Source organism: Polistes canadensis, unplaced genomic scaffold (genome assembly GCF_001313835.1).
Source record: "Polistes canadensis isolate GaletaPanama2010 unplaced genomic scaffold, ASM131383v1 scaffold_72, whole genome shotgun sequence".
Lineage (NCBI taxonomy): Eukaryota > Metazoa > Arthropoda > Insecta > Hymenoptera > Vespidae > Polistes > Polistes canadensis.
In genome coordinates this window covers 407,994-425,868 of record NW_014569619.1, presented here as the reverse complement: position 1 = coordinate 425,868, position 17,875 = coordinate 407,994, and the positions used below count along the sequence as shown (strand labels likewise).

Genomic DNA, 17,875 nt, shown 5'->3' with positions numbered 1-17,875 from the left:
GAATTAAATAATATTTATATATATATATATATAAGGTGATCTAACTTTTTCGGTGGTCCCGTTTAATTAATGAACAAATTAATTTTAAAAAAATACGAATAAAACAAATAAAGCAAATGATTAAATAATTGTTAACAATCATCACAACATTATTAAGCATGTTATACGGTAACGTATTATCAGTAGTATCGGTAACTGTTCTAAACATACTACCTAAAAAGACATCGTGGTTGTATTTTTATTTTGGTTAATAAAAAAGTCACGATATATTACGATCAAGATTCAATTGTTGAGATCAAATTTGTTTTTTATATTCATACGAATTTTGATTTGCATTAATTTAATACCTAACAATATTAAAAAGATATATTATAAACGTTGGCAACATTAAAGAAAATTTAATTTGATTAGCCAACGAGCATGCCTGACACTCATCAGCGTAATAAGTATCCGTTTTATTAAGCCAAAGTACATTCCGCATATATTTTTTCCCTTCGCAGGATTCTTCGATTCTAACGAATTTAATTTTACGCATTTCTAAAAATTGTTCCAATTCTAATCTGCATTTCCATTTAAGCGGATTACCAGAAAATTCAATAATATAAACTTCGGGCATTTCGTTAAGATCGCTCGTAAATATACATTTTAAATCGTTACCTTCCAAATTGAGATATTGTAATTTAGGAAGATGTCGAAATGATTGCGGAGCGATATATCTTATGGAATTACCACGTAGATCTAGGCGTTCAAGATTTTTCAAATTAAGCCATGATCCATCGACCCCAGTCAAAGGATTATCCTGTATAGCTAATACCTTCAATTCGTTATAATCTTCAAAAGCTTTAGGCTCGATAATTCTCAAACCAGAATTTCTAATAAGTAATTCACGTAAATTAGGAAATTTGGACATTGTACCAGTTGGGAAACGTGGTAAATGTCCTTCGTGAAATTCAATTGCAGTTACTTCGTTAGGAATCGCGTTGAAAAGTAATATATTTCCGCCAGTACAAACGTATCTAAGTTCGTTATTACCTTTTCTATGAGAAGTACAAACACCTTCTATACTTTTTGGAATGTCTTCCTCAGTAGTACTAGGTATAATCAAAGTTGGTATTGGTGTTACAGACGGGGTCGTAGGTAACACAGTTGAGGATGGTTCATGTGTACCATAACACTCGGATCTGTCGATCAATGAATTCTTATCGTACGGTAAATTTCGTTTCTCCAAAAATTCAGCTAATTTGACTCCGCAAAGACAACTCCAAGGATTGCCAGTTACTTCGAATGATTTCAAGTAAGTTGATCGATGTTCGAGGTGTTCTATACCAATACAATTCATCAGATTCTCGGAAATATCAAAACTTATGAGAGACGGAAATAGATCAAACACGTCATTATCGATCCTTGATATACGATTTCTCGAAAGATCTAAATATCTTAAGTTTGATGAAAGACCAACTAAGTACTCGCTGGTAAATGATTTCAATGCGTTATTACGAATTGATAAGTATTCCAGATTGTAAAGTCCAGCGAATGCACCAGCTGCTACTTTTTCGATTCCACAATCATGAAATTCTAATCTTCGTAAATACCCATTGAAACGTTGGAAAGATTCTGGAGGTATTACTGATATATCGGATAAAGTGATTCGAATAGTGTGTGCCCTGGAATCTATTGAATTTACTGGGCTGATCGAAGTCAAACCAGTGCAGGTATAAACTTGTTGAGAATTATTATCCCGTGTACAAGTCCCTTTATGTGTGGTAGGTCGTGAAGTAGTAATAATACTGGTATAAACAGATTCAGTTGTTGGCTGCTGTGTTACTTGTTCTTCTTGGATTATGGTCATCATTGTTGTAGCTGGTATTAGAACGCTAACATTCGTATCTTTGTTCAAACTGTCTTCGAACGATGCCCAGTGTACGTTTCCAATTACCGAAGTCGTTACGGTGGTCGTCTAAATAGAAATTAAGTTGTCTCTATTTAGAAATGTATGCTTAACAGATAATGATTGGTTTTAATTGATTTACCTTATTTTTATGTCGTTCTTCGATGATCGATGGTATTTGATTATCATCGTCGTAACATCTACCAGCACTTATCTCAAAACCAACGTTTAATTGTGTAAGTATTTTTTCTAAATTTCTACGACAAACACAATTCCAAGGATTACCAATAGCATCCAATCTTTCTAATTTCGTTAATCTCTCAATCTCATCAAGTGGTAAACAACGTAATCGATTTTCACGTATATCCAGATATTTAAGATTATTTCTCAAATGCCAGAAAGTATACTCTCGAATATGTTCAATTTCATTTCTTGCGATGATCAATCTATGCAAATTAACAAGATCTCGGAACCAATTAGTTTCTATTTGTGGTAACTCGTTATCAACGAACGATAAACGTTCTAATTTGTATAATCCGGCAAAAGCGTTTGCTTCGATGTTTCCAATAATGCAGTTGCGAAATTCCAAACTCCTCAACGTATTTCCGAAACGATAAAACGCGTAAGACGGAATTTTGTCTAATCTTAAACCGGATAATTCGATCCAACTTGTTTTATCAGGAAGACGATCTAATGAACGAAGTGTCGATGTTTGAAACTTGTCACCCTATAAGAAATTAAATTGTTCTAATATTTCTTGTCAGTCTTCTGTTTTGTTAAGATACATACAAAAATTAACAGCTTTTTAATTGGTCGGTATAATTATTTCATTTTAATTTTAATTTTTTTGTTCTTTTTTTTCAATTATCTTTAAATAATTTTTATTATTGACTCACTTCTTCCAAGATTTTGATATTCGGATTAGTCGGATGTCTCGACATTACAAAAATGTTGATATTTTCCATACACTGTCGCCAACTTTTATGAACGGGCATTACTTTTTCTTCAATTCCAACATTTTCAAAAATACGTCTTTCACGAAAGAATCTTTCTAATCTTCGTCTACACTCGCATAGCCAAGGATTTCCATCAATGCGTATGTTCCTCAGTGATCGAAGTGGCGCTAGTTCGTCAATAGGAATACAATCGAGTTCGTTGTCGTATAAACTTAATATTTCTAATCTTGGTAGCGTTCGGAAGACTTCTGCTTCTATGTAAAAAATTCCACATCTACAAAAAATTAAAAGAAAAAATAATCGGTCAATAAATGCAACGTCATAAATTAATATATCTTGTTACAATATTAAAATAATATCATAAGTTTCATTTAAAATATTCAACTATGTTAATAAATAAATTTTTGATTTATAACAAAAATGACGGGAAAAATATTTGAAAAAAAAACAAATGATAATAGACAAAGACAATGCACGTTAAAAAAATCTTCGGCGAGATAAATAATAGTCGCCTCTTTACGTGCGCTTGTAATTTCAAAAAAGATTTAATGATTCATACACTTGACAATGAATATATTATTGATAGAAGGTGACTTAGTCTTCCCACTAATGTTTTCCCTCGTGTTAAGCATAAGTAAATATTACTTCCTGCTTGCGGAATATCGAAACTCGAGTAAAGTTGCATACGCTTTGAATTAGAGACTGCTTGTCTTTCTAGCAAACTGGGTCATGCGTATACACGTATTTTCACATAGTATCTGTTGTCTGGTTAAATAGCATAAAGAACAATAAATATCAAATGTAACAAAAGTTGTTACAAGATACACATATACAGGATGTCCCTTAAGTTATTTTAGTGAATTCAAAAATTATAAATTTCTTTTCGACAAAAATTTGTCTCTGTGTGTGTGTGTGTGTGGAATGACGGCATCGTGGATTGTAATTTTTGAACAACACTATAACTAGAATTTCATATGTTGAAATGAAATACAAAATATTCTAATTCTGTTAATAAATCAATATTGATTATATGTTTTGTTTCTATTTAATTGTTAAAACAACTTTTGGGATATCCTGTGTGTGTAAATATGTACCTATCCAAAATTAGTTTCCTCAAGTTTGGTAAATGTTGAAACCAGGTAGTCCTAGCAACGTGAAGTTTAGTACCGTGGAATATAAGCCAATCAAGTGAATGTAATCCACGAAAAGCATGTGGAGCGATGTGATCAACATGACAATTATAAAATGACAATCTCTTGAGACCGCGGAATCTTAAAAATGCATCATCAGGTATGATGCGTATTCGTGAAACAGAAAATTCAATCCATTCGGCCTCGTTTGAAATCTCATCGAGGTCACTCAGTTCGCTGTCGGTGCAGGCATAGGCAATTGATCGTTCACCGTTGACGATAGGTGTTAAACTGCATTTGCAATTAACTTGAACGAATAGAACGAGGAACGTTGAAATCGTTATATATAACATCGCCATCGTCGTTCTTCCCATCCTTTTAAAATTCGAAGGTCTCGAAGGAGGGTGTGTATTCGCGTGTTAACAACTAATTCTGAAAAACACAAAGAGATATATATATATATATGTATATAAAACAGGGTTATCGCATTTAGTGATAATAGACGCAGTGTCAGAGTCTTTATCAAAATAAACGTGTCTAGTTTAAAATGGCGCGCTATTAATATTGGCGGGATTTATAATACTTTAGTGGCGCTACTCACCCCCGTTATAAAAATCTCTTTCTTTTTAAATTCCTTCAAAACTTTACGCGAATAATACGATATTGTATCCTATCTTTAAAATACACCTTAACCTTCTTCGAAATTTAAAATCCTGTAACACAATCGTTTATCACCAAACATTTCGACGATGAAAATAATCAAATTATTTCCTCAGAATTACTTCCCGATCGGTGAAGAAGAAAGTCCTTCCCCGACAATATATCCCCCAAAAAAAAGGATGCACGCCCGCGCGTTGGAGAAAAACAAGTTAAAAAAAAAAAAAAAAAGAAAAACAAATAAAAAAAATGATCGAGTGATCGAGATTTAGAACGTAGGTCGAAAAGAGGAGTACTTGGCACGACTGAGCTCGCGTATCGCTCGTTTCCTCGTTATATAAACTCGTAAGGCCAAGGTCGTCGTAGTTCTCCTTGCACCGATGCACTAGCACCAATTCTGTTTCTCTCTCTCTCTCTCTCTCTTTCTCTTTCTCTCTCTTTCTATGTCTATGACGAGCCTATCTTTAGCTTAGGGCCATTCGCGATTTGGCAGAAGAATTATGATTATGATTCGCAGTACTGTGAAGAAAAATATGTAACAAGACTTTTCTTATTTTGTATTTGTTTTCATCGAATCACCATTATTAAATGGCAATGGGGTTGAAGAGGAAGGGACAGGGGAGACTCGTTTTTATTAGCTTTCTCCTTTGTTGTTATTAGCTAATTGCGATTAACGGTCAATATAAAGACTAATTTAGAAAGACGACTAGTTTTATAACGCCTTAGTACTCGCTTAATGCCTTTAAAAAAAAAAAAAAGCGACTTCAGTTGCGTGCGTGCAATTACGCGTGAAAAGAGCACCTGCGCACGTTCGATGGATGCATCGCGAGCAAAAATGGTAGCGTCTCGTCAAGGTCCTTTTGAAAGAATCGTAACAGTTATATATATGTATATATACGTATACATATGCTTATACATATATGTACATATGCACTTATACAAGGTGGGTCCAAATAATGTCTCATAAGTTCTAGCTTCTCTCCTATTAAAGAGAATGATCAGGAATATTCTAGACTTTTTCTTTTTTTTATTTGATGAGTAAGTAACGTAGTCTACACACAAAAGTTATCTCATTCATTCACAAATGTGTATTATTGTATGTAAAACTGAAGATGCGGTATTTCGAATGACGTATAAATCATGACATGGATATTTTACGAGTATACTTACACTTATTTATTGTCAACCCTTTCTCCCAGCCCTATTTATATTTAAATAATAATTTCGATAAATAACACACCCACACACGTTCATATTGTATATGTATTATAACTTTAATTCGATATGAACGTTCCATATAGCAAGTATTTCGGGAAATGCTTGTTTGTTTCGATTCAGTTATGGACTCAATGATCCTTGGACCAATTTATAGGATAAATTCGTCGATGCCCGTATAAATTTGATAACTTTATACTTGTAATTTTATCCATGGTTGGATATGGATAGGCGGTAACTAATTAATTAATCGATAATTTTATTCTAAGAGAAATTTATTTAAACTCTCGACACAAATTTTGATAAATATTAAAATTTAATAAAATCCTTTTGTGAACGTATATAATCGCTGGAAATAAATAAACAAGAAATAAATTCCAAACCAGAATAAAAACTATGTTAAGTGATACGAGATTTATTTCGATCTTCTTCACTCGTAAGTTTAAATACAAGTTGATATCCATTATTCTTCGTATTTAATTATAAATTTGTAATGTTAATTACATTTGTCTATTCAGCTTCCTACACGAGGCTACGAATCTATGCAATTGCACCCTATTTGGATGATGCGTTGGTGAAAATGATTACTCTATTCTTCGTCATAAAATAAATTACAACATTAATATTGAATAAGAAATGATAAAACAAATAATATTTACTAATCATTTTATGTTATCATTTTTTTGTTATACTTATATATATATATATAAATATTAATGTCGTGATATAATAATATTTCCGGAAATGAGATATATATATTTATCTATGTGCATCCTTGGCATTATATTCAATAACTCATGCATATATCATATATATGTAATATCTTCATATATACTTCTTACGTATTCAAAATTGTAATGAAAATATCATCAGGAACTAACTTCACATTAAATCTATTTCCAAAAAAAAGATTCTCAACTTTTCTAATGTTTACATACAATTTAATTAGAAAAAGATGAGTTGAAAACCACTGTTATATGAAGTTTCAAGAAATCCTATCTTACCGACCGATAAGCATTTTATAACCCCTTTTTGACAGACACGCTTCATTGTTTATAGACGCTTAACGCGTGGTCCCTTTCAATGTACTTACGATAGTTATTTAAAAATGTCCATAACTTTATTAGGAGAATTGAATTTATGGACCTTTGATGATAATATTAATATTAAAAACACGGATCATGGAGCATTTAGGTAAAATAAAAATATATATCTGCTTTTCTTTTTTTATACATGATGGATTACTATTTGTGTTTCTTTTTTCTGATTAAGAAAATAATTTTATTCATAATATTGGTTTGTTTCAACAGGTATCATGACAAACGTATTGATAATGTATACGAAGAAGGAAAAAGATCTTATAGTCAAAAACGAGGTATGACTTATGTTCCAACAAACAAAAAAGGAAATAAATTGAAAGATGCTATCAAACACTTGGAAGTACGTACACAGTGTTTTATAAAATAATAATTCATAAATGTTTGCATTTATAATAATTCGATTAAAAATGATTTGCTTTTATTTATCAAGGAACAACTCAAAGATAATTCGACTATATATTGTCAGTGGAACGATCATAGTATTCTACAAATTATGCTAAGCAATGGTCTCTTAATTTACATACAAATTAATGTTGAAACTGCTGATATCGTTAAGTGTACTTTTGATAAGTATCTCATGGGAAAGTTATGTGATCATATATCCGATGGTAAAAATTTAAATTATATCTTTCAAGATAATTGATATAATAAAATGTAAATTATTAAAATAAGTCTTTATAAATTTTACAGTGGCGATTACAAAGACTCATTTGATTTGTATGTATAATGATAATCAGATAACAACTGTGTATTTTACAAAACCTAGAAGACATCCTTTTGACAAAATCAGTAAATTAGAACCCAAATTGAGTACGAGTGATCTATTTGGTTCTAATGGACGCAGACTCGATAAAAATATTCAAATCAACAAGCCAGGTGATCTGGTATGGTCCACATTAATATATATTCTCTTTTAAAGATTAGATTTAAATATTATTTCAAAATAACTTTGATATTTATTGTTGAATCTATGCTTATGCATACGTTGCTTCTAATTTATGTTTATTGCAAAAGTGCATGATTCTATAGATATTAATATGGTGGAAATCTACAATGAACGAAGTTTATCCATGGAGTCCTGTAGTCAAGGAACATGATCGTGCAAACATACACCTTTATCGTCTTACTGGGTATGTCGAGACGGTATTTATTTGTAAGTAGAAAATATACATTCTAAGTGCTATTCCCTTATTCTACACTTTTAATTTACTTTGATTAAATCAGATAATTTGTTGAGTATTTTTAATAACACGTTATTTTTTTTTTTCTATACATTTTCTTGAATTTTTGTTTATCTTAAAAGAAGGATTAGTATATTTTTTATTTTTTGATTAAAGTTTTAGTATGATTTTATTTTTAGAACAAAATTGGACTTAATATATTACGTACGCACTGAGTTTGATCCTTTATGTATTAAATTTGATATACATCATGAAAATGTCATTCATTCTGTAGAACAAAAAGTATCAAGAAAGGTAATAATTTAGAATGTTGTCGATCAACATGTTTTATTCTCTCAAGAATATAATAATATATATTATCTATGGTACACAGGGTGAAGTTACGATTGAATGGCGGACATATGAAGTATCACAACAAGACAAATTACAGAGAATTGCCATTATCTCTATACCTTTACCAACTCATACTAGTTGCGTTAAATTTTCACCTAATCAAGAATTATTATTATTATGCTGCATAGACGGTTCTGTAATGTTGTACGATGAAACAAAAGCTACAATTATTAATATAAAAGCTGGTTTTGTAAGTTTCTCAATATTCATTTGATATAAACTACCAAATATTTCATATACTTTATTTTTTAACAAATTTATTTTCCAAGATACCAACACTCGCATCCTGGCATAATGATGGAATGATATTTTCTATTGGAAATGATAGGGGCCAATTTCAACATTTCGACATCGCTTTGCATTGTATCAAAAATCAAATGTTAAATGACGAAACATCACCAGCAAATATTCTTGATTTATCATCTTACTTTAGGTGTTAAAAATTTATACTTCTTCTTTATACAAAGACTGCATATTCTGCACTAATATAGATGTAATAATAATTTATTTTTTTTATTTGTTATAGGAGCCAACCAGCCTTAGTACGTATGGAATGGAATAAAAGAAACCAATTAAATTCTCATACCAGTTATTATAGTTATGGGGACTCATTGTTTTTATTGCTCTTTGAACGGTGAGTAGTAATCAATTTTTATTATATAATTTTTTCTCTTTCTCTCAAAAAATATATATGTATATTTAAAATCTAATATACTAATAGGGGTCCAATAGGAGTCATTAGAGTAATTGAAGGAGATAATCTTTCAGGAGATATATTAGTAAGAAAGTATTTAATACTTTCTCAAATCGAACAAGCCACATCTTTATTGTTACGTTTAAATTGGGACACTCATCCACGTATTTGTATGCATTCTCTCAACCAAATCTTAAATTATTTATTCAAGTTACCATTAACGGCTGAACACGAAAGTAAGAAGATATATTATGCGTTATATTTATTATTAGATTTTATTTTTTAATCATTTGCATCGCTGCGGCGATATTTAAAAACAATATTTTAAATAGTCTTTAATTAGTTAGTAGATTATAGTAAAAATGGCTCGGAGTTGTTGGTAGTTCATAATAAAAATTATTCGGAGGACAAAGAATTAATTAATTAGGAACTTATATATATATAAATCAATATATACCTATAATAACTTTATCTCTAGGTTTCATACAAAATGCATTGGGTAGTTTTCATGTCCCAATTAGGCCAATAAGTCAAGCAATCGAAGACGAATATGGTGACGAAGTAAGAGATTTAACAAGACGATTTTTTCATCATTTACTAAGGTACCAAAATAATATGATAGGCTGTGTTTCATAATAAGCCAAACTTTTATTACAGTAATATACTTTTTATTAGATATCGTATGTTTGAGAAAGCTTTCAGACTTGCCATAGACCTAAACGATCATGATCTTTTTATGGATATTCATTTCTATGCTTTGGTTTTAAATGACATGGAAATGGCAAATGCGGCAAAGGAGAAAGCTGAACAAATTTTAAGCAGATCTAATAGTTGCAATTCATCGCGTAAGAAAATTAAGAAAATTTCATTTGAAAAAAATATCAAACGGACACATTTAATTATTACTTATAGTTATATAATATAAAGAACTATTACAGATTCAACGTGTTCCCGAGAATCTTGTTCTATATGTTCTGAATTAACGAGCGATAAAGGAGAGGAATCTTATAGCAACGAAAGTGAAAATTCGACAAAGGAAGATGAAACAAATTCGAAGTATCCCAAAAGATACAATTATAAAAAGAATTCCAACAACCATGTTCCACCCTTACCAATTCTTTATCCTTCTTATTACGATAACAAAACTCTTTTACCAACATCATTGAACGATGATTCTTCTAGTAATAAATCTGACTATAGTATTATTTCCACATCTTTTAATACACCTAGTAATACATTAGCAAATACTAATTTTAGCGATTCTTCCTCACATATACAAGTATCTAATACTTTCTTTGCATCAACATCTTTTAGTACACCGACATATGTGACCCGTCCAAATTTAACATCAATATCAACGGTAAATTCAATCAACAGAGTTCAACCTTACAATAAATTTTCCGAAGATTTAATGACCACCTCTTTTGGAAATCTATCTCTTAGTAAACAAAAGTCATCGTCTCTTGATCGTCAACATCATGATGAAATATTACAATTAATGGTTAATAAGTCAGGAACAAATGATACACAATATACAAATAATCTTTCTGTTGAAGATACTGTTACAATTATACCCGAAGAAAATAATTTTATATCGACTTCTTTTAATAATTCGACCTACGAATTTGTATTGGACAATGTTCCTTCTTCTTCCTCGTTAATTCCAACTTTGAGTAACGTTGACAATAATATTATGTCAACGTCTTTCAGTACAATTACTTGTAACACTTCAGTTTCAAATAATTCTGATAATAATTCAGACTCGAATATAAAATGTGATAATACACCTTTCTGTTATTCCTCAAGTATTAGAACAAATGATTCATCGAGTAATGTTATGTCTCAAATAGATACATCTAATTCTGTTATACAAGCAAATAAGCTAATTACCACACCTCATAAAACTAAGAGTAACACGTTATTTACTACAAACAAATATTCTGAAAGTCCTACTACATACGACAGCAACATAAAAGTTTTTCGCGCTGAAGATTATATGGATCATCATCAAAAAATTAACAAAAAACAATCCAGTAGTGAAATTCCATTACCACCTTCTATCACATCTTCTTTTACTAATTACCTACAAAATTTACAAAGAAAAAATTACTCGCTTTCTCAAAGTACTCTAGGATTAATGAGTATAGACGAATCTAATCAAAAAATTTCATCTGCTAAAGTAATGAATATAACACCATGTATTTTGCAAAGACAAAATTCTGCGTCTAATATTTTACAAGATCAATGTGTTCATAGTAATTCTAAAACTTGTAGAATTAATTCTGATCTTACTTATATACCGTATCATGGAAGTTGCGACAGTTTGAATGTTACTAAGCAACATAATAACAGAATTGGCACAACAAATGCTTTGAGTTATTCACATTCTGCATATAATTTGCAAAGTAGATTACTCGAAAATAGGCATACCAAAATAGGGTCACAGATAAGTAGTAATATTGGTAAGGAAATTAAGACATCATCCAACATACCTCCATTACCTATTGTAAATACATCCAATTCCAATTCAAAAACCTATTCTATGTGTCCCACATTCCTAGATACACCGATGTCCACAAATGAGAAACCAAAAGTTAAATTTTCAGATACAGTTACACATATATTAGTACCTGGCACGGTAAGAGATGCTTACTTTTAATAATGTAAAAAGAACATCACAGAAATTGTTTTACCATGTGCATTTACAGAATCAATCTCATAGACAGAGACGTTCAACAGTTACACAGTTACATGTAACAGATCCAAAACGTGAATTGGCAGAAAGTTTACCGTTGTGCCTGGGAAATGAAGACTATTTAAAAGATTTTCAACCTTTATCAAGTAAGCAAAGTGTAATATATATTTGCATATATTGCTACACAATATGAATTCAAGGGATATTAAAAAAATTAAATGAATTATGATTTACAGAAGATGCAGATAATGAAATTTCAAAGGAATCTTCCAAATCTGAGGAAGGTTCTAAAATAAAAGTTGTTCACTTTGGTTTGTTATAATTATACTCAATGTTCCAATGATAATTCTGCCTTTTATACAAAAAAAAAAAAAATAATATTTAATTTGATATTGAAAATATTTTATAAATCGTCGTTTTTATATATGTTAACAAACGCATTGCACATGCATGTGTGTTTGTAAATTTTTATCAAGTTTTATAATAAATACCTTTTTACAGAACATACTTGTTGTATTCTTGACATATCTAGTCTCATTACTAATATTAATCTCAATACTCTATTATAATTTACTTTTTCTGTAAATCTTGTAACTGTGTTTTCATGTCTAATAATTGTTTATCTGGTATATAACGCTTTAATTCTGTATCGGGATCAAAAATGCTCACATTTAAATTTACTCCTTCTGGTAAAGTAGTTTCTAATATTCTAATTAGTAAGGGACACTGTGTGGCTGTAATGTCTGCTAATTGTATATTCCTTTCATAAATATTAAGTTTATATTCTGCAACGACAATAGTACTTTTTGGTTTATATCTTTGAATTTTTAATTCTTGTGCAGGTAATGCCCAACTGAAAATAACATGAACGAATAGAAAAACATCAAAATAAACTTGTATGCATTTCCAAATAAAAATAAATTCAGAATATTACCCATCATCTACGTCAATATCCATAATTTTAGCGACTTTGTGAATGAAACTCTGATAACTTTGTAATACAGGATAAACATATCCCGTAATTCGTACATTTAATATAGGATAAATAGGTACTTTTGGTTTTAATGCCTACAACATAATATGTATATATATATATATATATATATACACATATAATCCATTATATAAATCAAAAACAAATATCATAATATTGTATATACATAAATATTAAAAATTAACCTCCAAATAATCAGGCTCATACAAAGTGTATCGTCTGCATAATATATTTTTGGCTAAAATGCCATTATGAAATGCTCTTGCCTAAAAATATTTATTTTTATTAAAGTATGTTTACTATATAATTAATATATATAGGTTATGATTTATTATACTATGTGTGATATATAATAAGAAATAATTTTATCAATATACCTTTTTAAAGATATTTAATGCCATTATATTAAATTTAACTTGTATACACTTATTTATTCATTATATTAGTTAAAAAGACGAACTTAATTGTAAAACCGAGTGAGGTTAGCTTAGATTTATTTAAATTATGTTACCAACCATTGGGTATGGCCTAACATATTTTTTTTTTATGTTGGCAACCATTCATAATTTTACCGTTCAAGCGCGCAAAAATTTGAAGTATTCATATAGTGTTACACATATAGTTATTTATATTTCTTTTTATTTGAAATATATTTGATAAATTATTATTGCACATATTAGGAATGAAATGTTTTTAATGCAATATTCCAGAAAGTATTAGTGTTTTTATCATCATTTAAATTTTAACTTAATAAAAATATACATTTTTTATCTTTAATACTTTGCGTTATACTATGAATTATATACACAAATATTTTTATTTATATATATATATTTATATATATATATATATATAATTTAAATCTTCCATATTAGTATTATCTTACAATGTGCTTAAAATTGTTACCCTATATTAGTCAAATTCTACGTAGCTGCTTCAATAGTCGAGGATAGCGCAGGTAATGTTTGAGGTACAAAATTGATCACTTCATGATAAACAAGTTCTAAAACAATAAAAATGTTCTCTCTTGATATAAATATTACAGGATAAAAAAACATTCTTGAAAATAAATTATATTACCTTTCCACTTTTCTACAGGTAATTCCATATCCTCAAAACTTTGATCATACGGTAATGATACTGGTTCATCTGTTGGATCTGCATATTGTGCAAGATATGGATGAGCTAGTGCTTGTTCCGCTGTTATTCTCCTTTCAGCATCTAATTCCAACATTAATTCAAGCAAATCTATTGCTGAAGATAAAGTAAAAAATATTATTATAACTTTAAATTCTTATTTAGATTACATTAAGTATAAATCAAAGCTCGCTTTGACATAGTTAATTTCTAAAGGTAAATATAATACCTAAAGGATTAGCCCCACGAAATACATCTTTAAAATTTTTTTTCTTCAAGGGCGGTAAACTTTGTATATAGTTTCTGGCCTGTAAATAAAATTTACATTGATTATCACTTACTTACCATTTACTGGACACATTGGTTCATATATTATTTGCATTAAAAGCTAATAAATATAATTTTTAAATGATTAATAAATGATTAATAAATGATACATAAGTTTGATATCTTTATAGGAATTATATACTACGTAATAAATTTTAAAATACATTCAAATGTTATGAAAAATTAATGATTACAAATAATACTTTAATTTACCTCTTGACTGGTAATTTTGTTCAAGGTTTCTTCTGTGGGCATACCACAGAGCACAAGAACTCGTGTTAAGTGGTCAATGTCTGCTTAGCGTTAAGGTAAGTTTGATAAAGCATAATTTACTTCAGAAATATATTAATAAATTATCGTTCAATCGATTTCTACTTATCTAGAAACATGCTATAAGTTTCCTTGGCAAATAATTATTAGTTTGAGGCATGCAGATGGCGTTATTTAATTTTGTAAAAAAAAAAGTCGCTTTTTATATATTCACATTACATGTTTTTGCAATTTAATTAATAAAATATAAGTAGTCAGAATTTGAGGATTATATAAATATGTACAATGATAGTAAGGTATATGTTTAAAATGAAAATAGAGAAGTGCTGTAATGAAAAGAAGATGAAAACAACTTACCGATTCCGATGATATTTTTTGCATAAACTCATCGCGTGGGGTACCCAGAATTTCCATTATTAAATTCAGTTGATGAATATCTGCTCTTGCTAAGGTTCCACTAAACTTTTCTTTCATTTACTCGAATAATTATGTTAGATCAAGCAGTTTAATAAAGACTTCTATAATTAACTTGTTTCACATATATATATATATATATATCAATAATTTCTTTGATATGAATCCTTGGTATTATGTTAAATGAGAAAAAAAAGAAAAAGAGGTAAATGAAAAAAAAAACGCTAATATATAAGCTAGTGCAGCATATCGTTACAATTTCTGTGTCCATGTAAGCCACGTAGATCCTTAGCAAAAAGCATAGCTTGTAGATTAGATGCATTGCAACTATATTATAATATAAATAATATTAAATTGTAAATGACAAGACAAAGTACAACAACAAGGACAGATTTCTGGAGAATAATGACGTTAATAAAGGTGACTTAATATTAATGACAAAAAGCAGAATCTTATCTAAACAAAAAAAATTAAATATAATACAGTAAAAATGTAATTTGAAAGGGATACGATCTGTTCCTGGAAATAAAGTTCTTCCGGTAAGTAATTCTGCCATTATACAACCAACTGACCAAATGTCAACTGAAAATAATAACAAAAATTATATTGATTTATAACATTTACAAGAGTAGTTAAAACTGACCTGTTTGATTATAATGCATCCAGTTTAACATAATTTCTGGAGCCCTGTACCATCGAGTAGCAACATATCCTGTCATTTCATTCTCTGTAGGTCTGGCCAAACCAAAATCCAAGATTTTTAATTCGCAATCTTCGTTTACGGCTATATTTGATGGTTTTAAATCCTGGAAAAAGATAAAAACTATATAATCTATATCTTTAAAATGTTATTCATTAAATTAAATGTAATAATCATACCCTATGAATAATACCCGCAGAATGAATATACTTTAAACCTCGGAGAATTTGATATACAAGAAATTGCACATGATCGTCTGAAAGTTTTTGTGTTCTAACAATGTTATTGAGATCTGCTCCCATCAGATGTGTGACTAGGTAGCTGTATAAACAATTTTTTATATGAAATTATATATGAAAATTATGAAGCAATATTAGTAATAAAAGAAACTTACACATGTTGAAAATCTTCCAATGATGAAGATGGATGGAACACATCTAATAGACCGATTACCTGCATTTACACAATGTAAGCTTTACAAAAAATTAAAAAACCTTTAATATAACATGCATACAAATATTTTCTTACTTACATTTTCATGATTCATATGTTTTAGCATACGTAACTCTCTGTATGTACGCTTTGCATGTACAGCTGACTGAAAAGGCCTAGCTAATTTTTTTATAGCAACTTTTTGATTGGTTGTTGTATCTACTGCAGAACTGAAAAAAATTTATAAGAAAATTTTTAAGTATTAAAAATATAAATTAAAAAAGCCTAAAATGATTTTTCATAACGCTTATAACGTAGAAAAGTTTTAAATAGATTTCTTTGGTATTTTAAGCTGGTGGAAAGTATTGTCAAATATTCTAATTATACTCAGCTTGACACTAAAATAGCACATTCGTACGATGTTCTAAAATTATTAGTTTATTAGAACTTTCAAAAATATTTTAAGTTAGAAAACAAAAAATGTGATATTACAAAAAATTAATTAAATAAATAAAATTATGGAAAAAAGAGGTAAATGAAAATTAAAAAATGTCAAGGTAACCATAGGTTCATGGTCACACATTTAATGTCTCAAAAAATCGCATACATATTGACATATTATCATTAATTAAATAATATACAAAATGAGATATTTACCGAATAAAATTTTTTACAAATATTTGTTACAATAACGTATTATCATAGTGGTAATTATCTAATGATTTTTATCTATTAGATCAATGTTACTTATTATATATATATATACATATATATATATATATATTTTTCCTTGCTTACCAAACTTGACCATAAGCTCCCGAACCTACGGGAGTAAGCATTTGATATCTTTCTGGTACCTCCCATTCCGTCCTATTAATTTCAATTCTATGAAATTGTGGCATACTACAGGACTTTTTCTTAACCAAACTTTCAAGTTTACGATACGCACTGTTTAGACGTCACACACTACTACACGATAAAAAGAATCAATAAGGATGATGTTAAAACTTGAAACAATGACAACCACTTGAAAGATTTCACATTTAAAGATGATCCGATCATTTCCGAATCATTCTAACATTCTATGAGAATTAATTTAACGATACTCGTAAAAACATCGATATATGATCGATCATAACATATCGATTCAAGAAAAATTTTAATCTCACATGTTAATTTCCACTTATGTTTTATTATATATATCTATAATGTGTATATATATATATATACATATTATATATATTACATCGCCGAACGCGAAAGGTGAAGATTTTGAAGATTGATTAAACGCGACAGTTTATAAGTACTACAGTTTAAGCTTCTTTTCCTCGAATTAACTAGACTGGTTACACTAATAGCCAATGACAAAAGAGATTTCTTTACTAACCAATTACAAAGCTGAAAGAAGTCAAAGAATCACGATTGATTAGTCTACTACATAAAAAAATTATTTGTTGTTTACATTCATGTGCGGATCGATTAAAAATATATATTAATTATTTTCTATGATTATCACAAGACAAACAACGATTATTATTAAAAATTATTATAACTTTTATGAGAAATGATTTAACTAATAAAATTAATAAAAAAAAAATGCAAAGTGTTGAGATGAATACTAGGTTAAATTCAACTTGTAGTTTCCAGTTAATCCGCTAACAGTGCCACCATCGACTTCTAAATGCATAATTA

At 29.1% G+C, this 17,875-nt stretch overlaps 4 protein-coding genes across 8 annotated transcripts; 1 reads left to right on the top strand and 3 right to left on the bottom strand.

The window, feature by feature from the left end:
* Positions 1 to 6: 6 nt before the first annotated feature.
* Positions 7 to 4,960, bottom strand: LOC106786396 (slit homolog 1 protein-like). 2 transcript variants are annotated; one of them, XM_014747730.1, is made up of 6 exons: positions 4,757 to 4,960; positions 4,576 to 4,687; positions 3,939 to 4,406; positions 2,785 to 3,118; positions 2,031 to 2,615; positions 7 to 1,957 (listed from the first exon to the last, which is right to left on the bottom strand). In XM_014747730.1, the coding sequence occupies exons 3-6, from the start codon at positions 4,346 to 4,348 to the stop codon at positions 341 to 343; spliced, it is 2,946 nt and encodes a 981-aa protein (XP_014603216.1). In that variant the 5' UTR covers positions 4,349 to 4,406; positions 4,576 to 4,687; positions 4,757 to 4,960; the 3' UTR covers positions 7 to 340. The 2 variants fall into 2 exon arrangements, with proteins under 2 accessions (XP_014603216.1, XP_014603215.1); XM_014747729.1 differs by having other exon boundaries at positions 4,576 to 4,960.
* A 1,928-nt stretch (positions 4,961 to 6,888) lies between these two features.
* LOC106786366 (WD repeat-containing and planar cell polarity effector protein fritz) lies at positions 6,889 to 12,255 on the top strand. Of its 2 annotated transcripts, XM_014747655.1 has the most exons (15): positions 6,889 to 7,040; positions 7,157 to 7,286; positions 7,377 to 7,554; positions 7,637 to 7,830; positions 7,976 to 8,076; positions 8,307 to 8,421; positions 8,501 to 8,710; positions 8,790 to 8,953; positions 9,047 to 9,154; positions 9,242 to 9,450; positions 9,693 to 9,816; positions 9,890 to 10,059; positions 10,153 to 11,852; positions 11,923 to 12,055; positions 12,146 to 12,255. In XM_014747655.1, exons 1-15 carry the CDS (start codon positions 6,955 to 6,957, stop codon positions 12,229 to 12,231), a joined length of 3,708 nt encoding a protein of 1,235 aa, XP_014603141.1. In that variant the 5' UTR covers positions 6,889 to 6,954; the 3' UTR covers positions 12,232 to 12,255. The 2 variants fall into 2 exon arrangements, with proteins under 2 accessions (XP_014603141.1, XP_014603142.1); XM_014747656.1 differs by lacking the exons at positions 6,889 to 7,040; positions 7,157 to 7,286; positions 7,377 to 7,554 and having other exon boundaries at positions 7,743 to 7,830; positions 7,961 to 8,076.
* LOC106786368 (39S ribosomal protein L48, mitochondrial) lies at positions 12,229 to 13,601 on the bottom strand. Its single transcript, XM_014747661.1, has 4 exons — positions 13,281 to 13,601; positions 13,089 to 13,169; positions 12,844 to 12,977; positions 12,229 to 12,762 (listed from the first exon to the last, which is right to left on the bottom strand). Exons 1-4 carry the CDS (start codon positions 13,302 to 13,304, stop codon positions 12,480 to 12,482), a joined length of 522 nt encoding a protein of 173 aa, XP_014603147.1. The 5' UTR covers positions 13,305 to 13,601; the 3' UTR covers positions 12,229 to 12,479.
* A 137-nt stretch (positions 13,602 to 13,738) lies between these two features.
* Positions 13,739 to 17,655, bottom strand: LOC106786367 (mitogen-activated protein kinase 14B-like). Of its 3 annotated transcripts, XM_014747658.1 has the most exons (11): positions 17,571 to 17,655; positions 16,982 to 17,152; positions 16,284 to 16,413; positions 16,146 to 16,204; positions 15,931 to 16,072; positions 15,695 to 15,857; positions 15,562 to 15,633; positions 14,581 to 14,660; positions 14,270 to 14,348; positions 13,984 to 14,157; positions 13,739 to 13,906 (listed from the first exon to the last, which is right to left on the bottom strand). In XM_014747658.1, the coding sequence occupies exons 2-11, from the start codon at positions 17,083 to 17,085 to the stop codon at positions 13,827 to 13,829; spliced, it is 1,083 nt and encodes a 360-aa protein (XP_014603144.1). In that variant the 5' UTR covers positions 17,086 to 17,152; positions 17,571 to 17,655; the 3' UTR covers positions 13,739 to 13,826. The 3 variants fall into 3 exon arrangements, with proteins under 3 accessions (XP_014603144.1, XP_014603146.1, XP_014603143.1); XM_014747660.1 differs by lacking the exons at positions 14,581 to 14,660; positions 17,571 to 17,655 and adding an exon at positions 14,995 to 15,074 and having other exon boundaries at positions 16,982 to 17,374; XM_014747657.1 differs by lacking the exon at positions 17,571 to 17,655 and having other exon boundaries at positions 16,982 to 17,373.
* Between the last annotated feature and the right edge of the window lie 220 nt (positions 17,656 to 17,875).

Coding starts and splice junctions, on each gene's coding strand:
- LOC106786367 (XM_014747658.1), bottom strand. CDS start 17,085: ATGCCACAATTTCATAGAATTGAAATTAATAGGACGGAATGGGAGGTA. Junction 16,205..16,283: donor AACATATGAATCATGAAAAT/GTAAGTAAGAAA, acceptor GTGTAAATGCAG/GTAATCGGTCTATTAGATGT. Junction 16,073..16,145: donor TTGGAAGATTTTCAACATGT/GTAAGTTTCTTT, acceptor TTGTTTATACAG/CTACCTAGTCACACATCTGA.
- LOC106786368 (XM_014747661.1), bottom strand. CDS start 13,304: ATGGCATTAAATATCTTTAAAAAG. Junction 13,170..13,280: donor CATTAAATATCTTTAAAAAG/GTATATTGATAA, acceptor AAATATTTTTAG/GCAAGAGCATTTCATAATGG. Junction 12,978..13,088: donor ATGAGCCTGATTATTTGGAG/GTTAATTTTTAA, acceptor ATTATGTTGTAG/GCATTAAAACCAAAAGTACC.
- LOC106786366 (XM_014747655.1), top strand. CDS start 6,955: ATGTCCATAACTTTATTAGGAGAATTGAATTTATGGACCTTTGATGAT. Junction 7,555..7,636: donor ATGTGATCATATATCCGATG/GTAAAAATTTAA, acceptor TAAATTTTACAG/TGGCGATTACAAAGACTCAT. Junction 12,056..12,145: donor AGATTTTCAACCTTTATCAA/GTAAGCAAAGTG, acceptor TATGATTTACAG/AAGATGCAGATAATGAAATT.
- LOC106786396 (XM_014747729.1), bottom strand. CDS start 4,348: ATGGGAAGAACGACGATGGCGATGTTATATATAACGATTTCAACGTTC. Junction 3,119..3,938: donor AGGAAACTAATTTTGGATAG/GTACATATTTAC, acceptor AATTTTTTGTAG/ATGTGGAATTTTTTACATAG. Junction 2,616..2,784: donor ATATCAAAATCTTGGAAGAA/GTGAGTCAATAA, acceptor AATTTCTTATAG/GGTGACAAGTTTCAAACATC.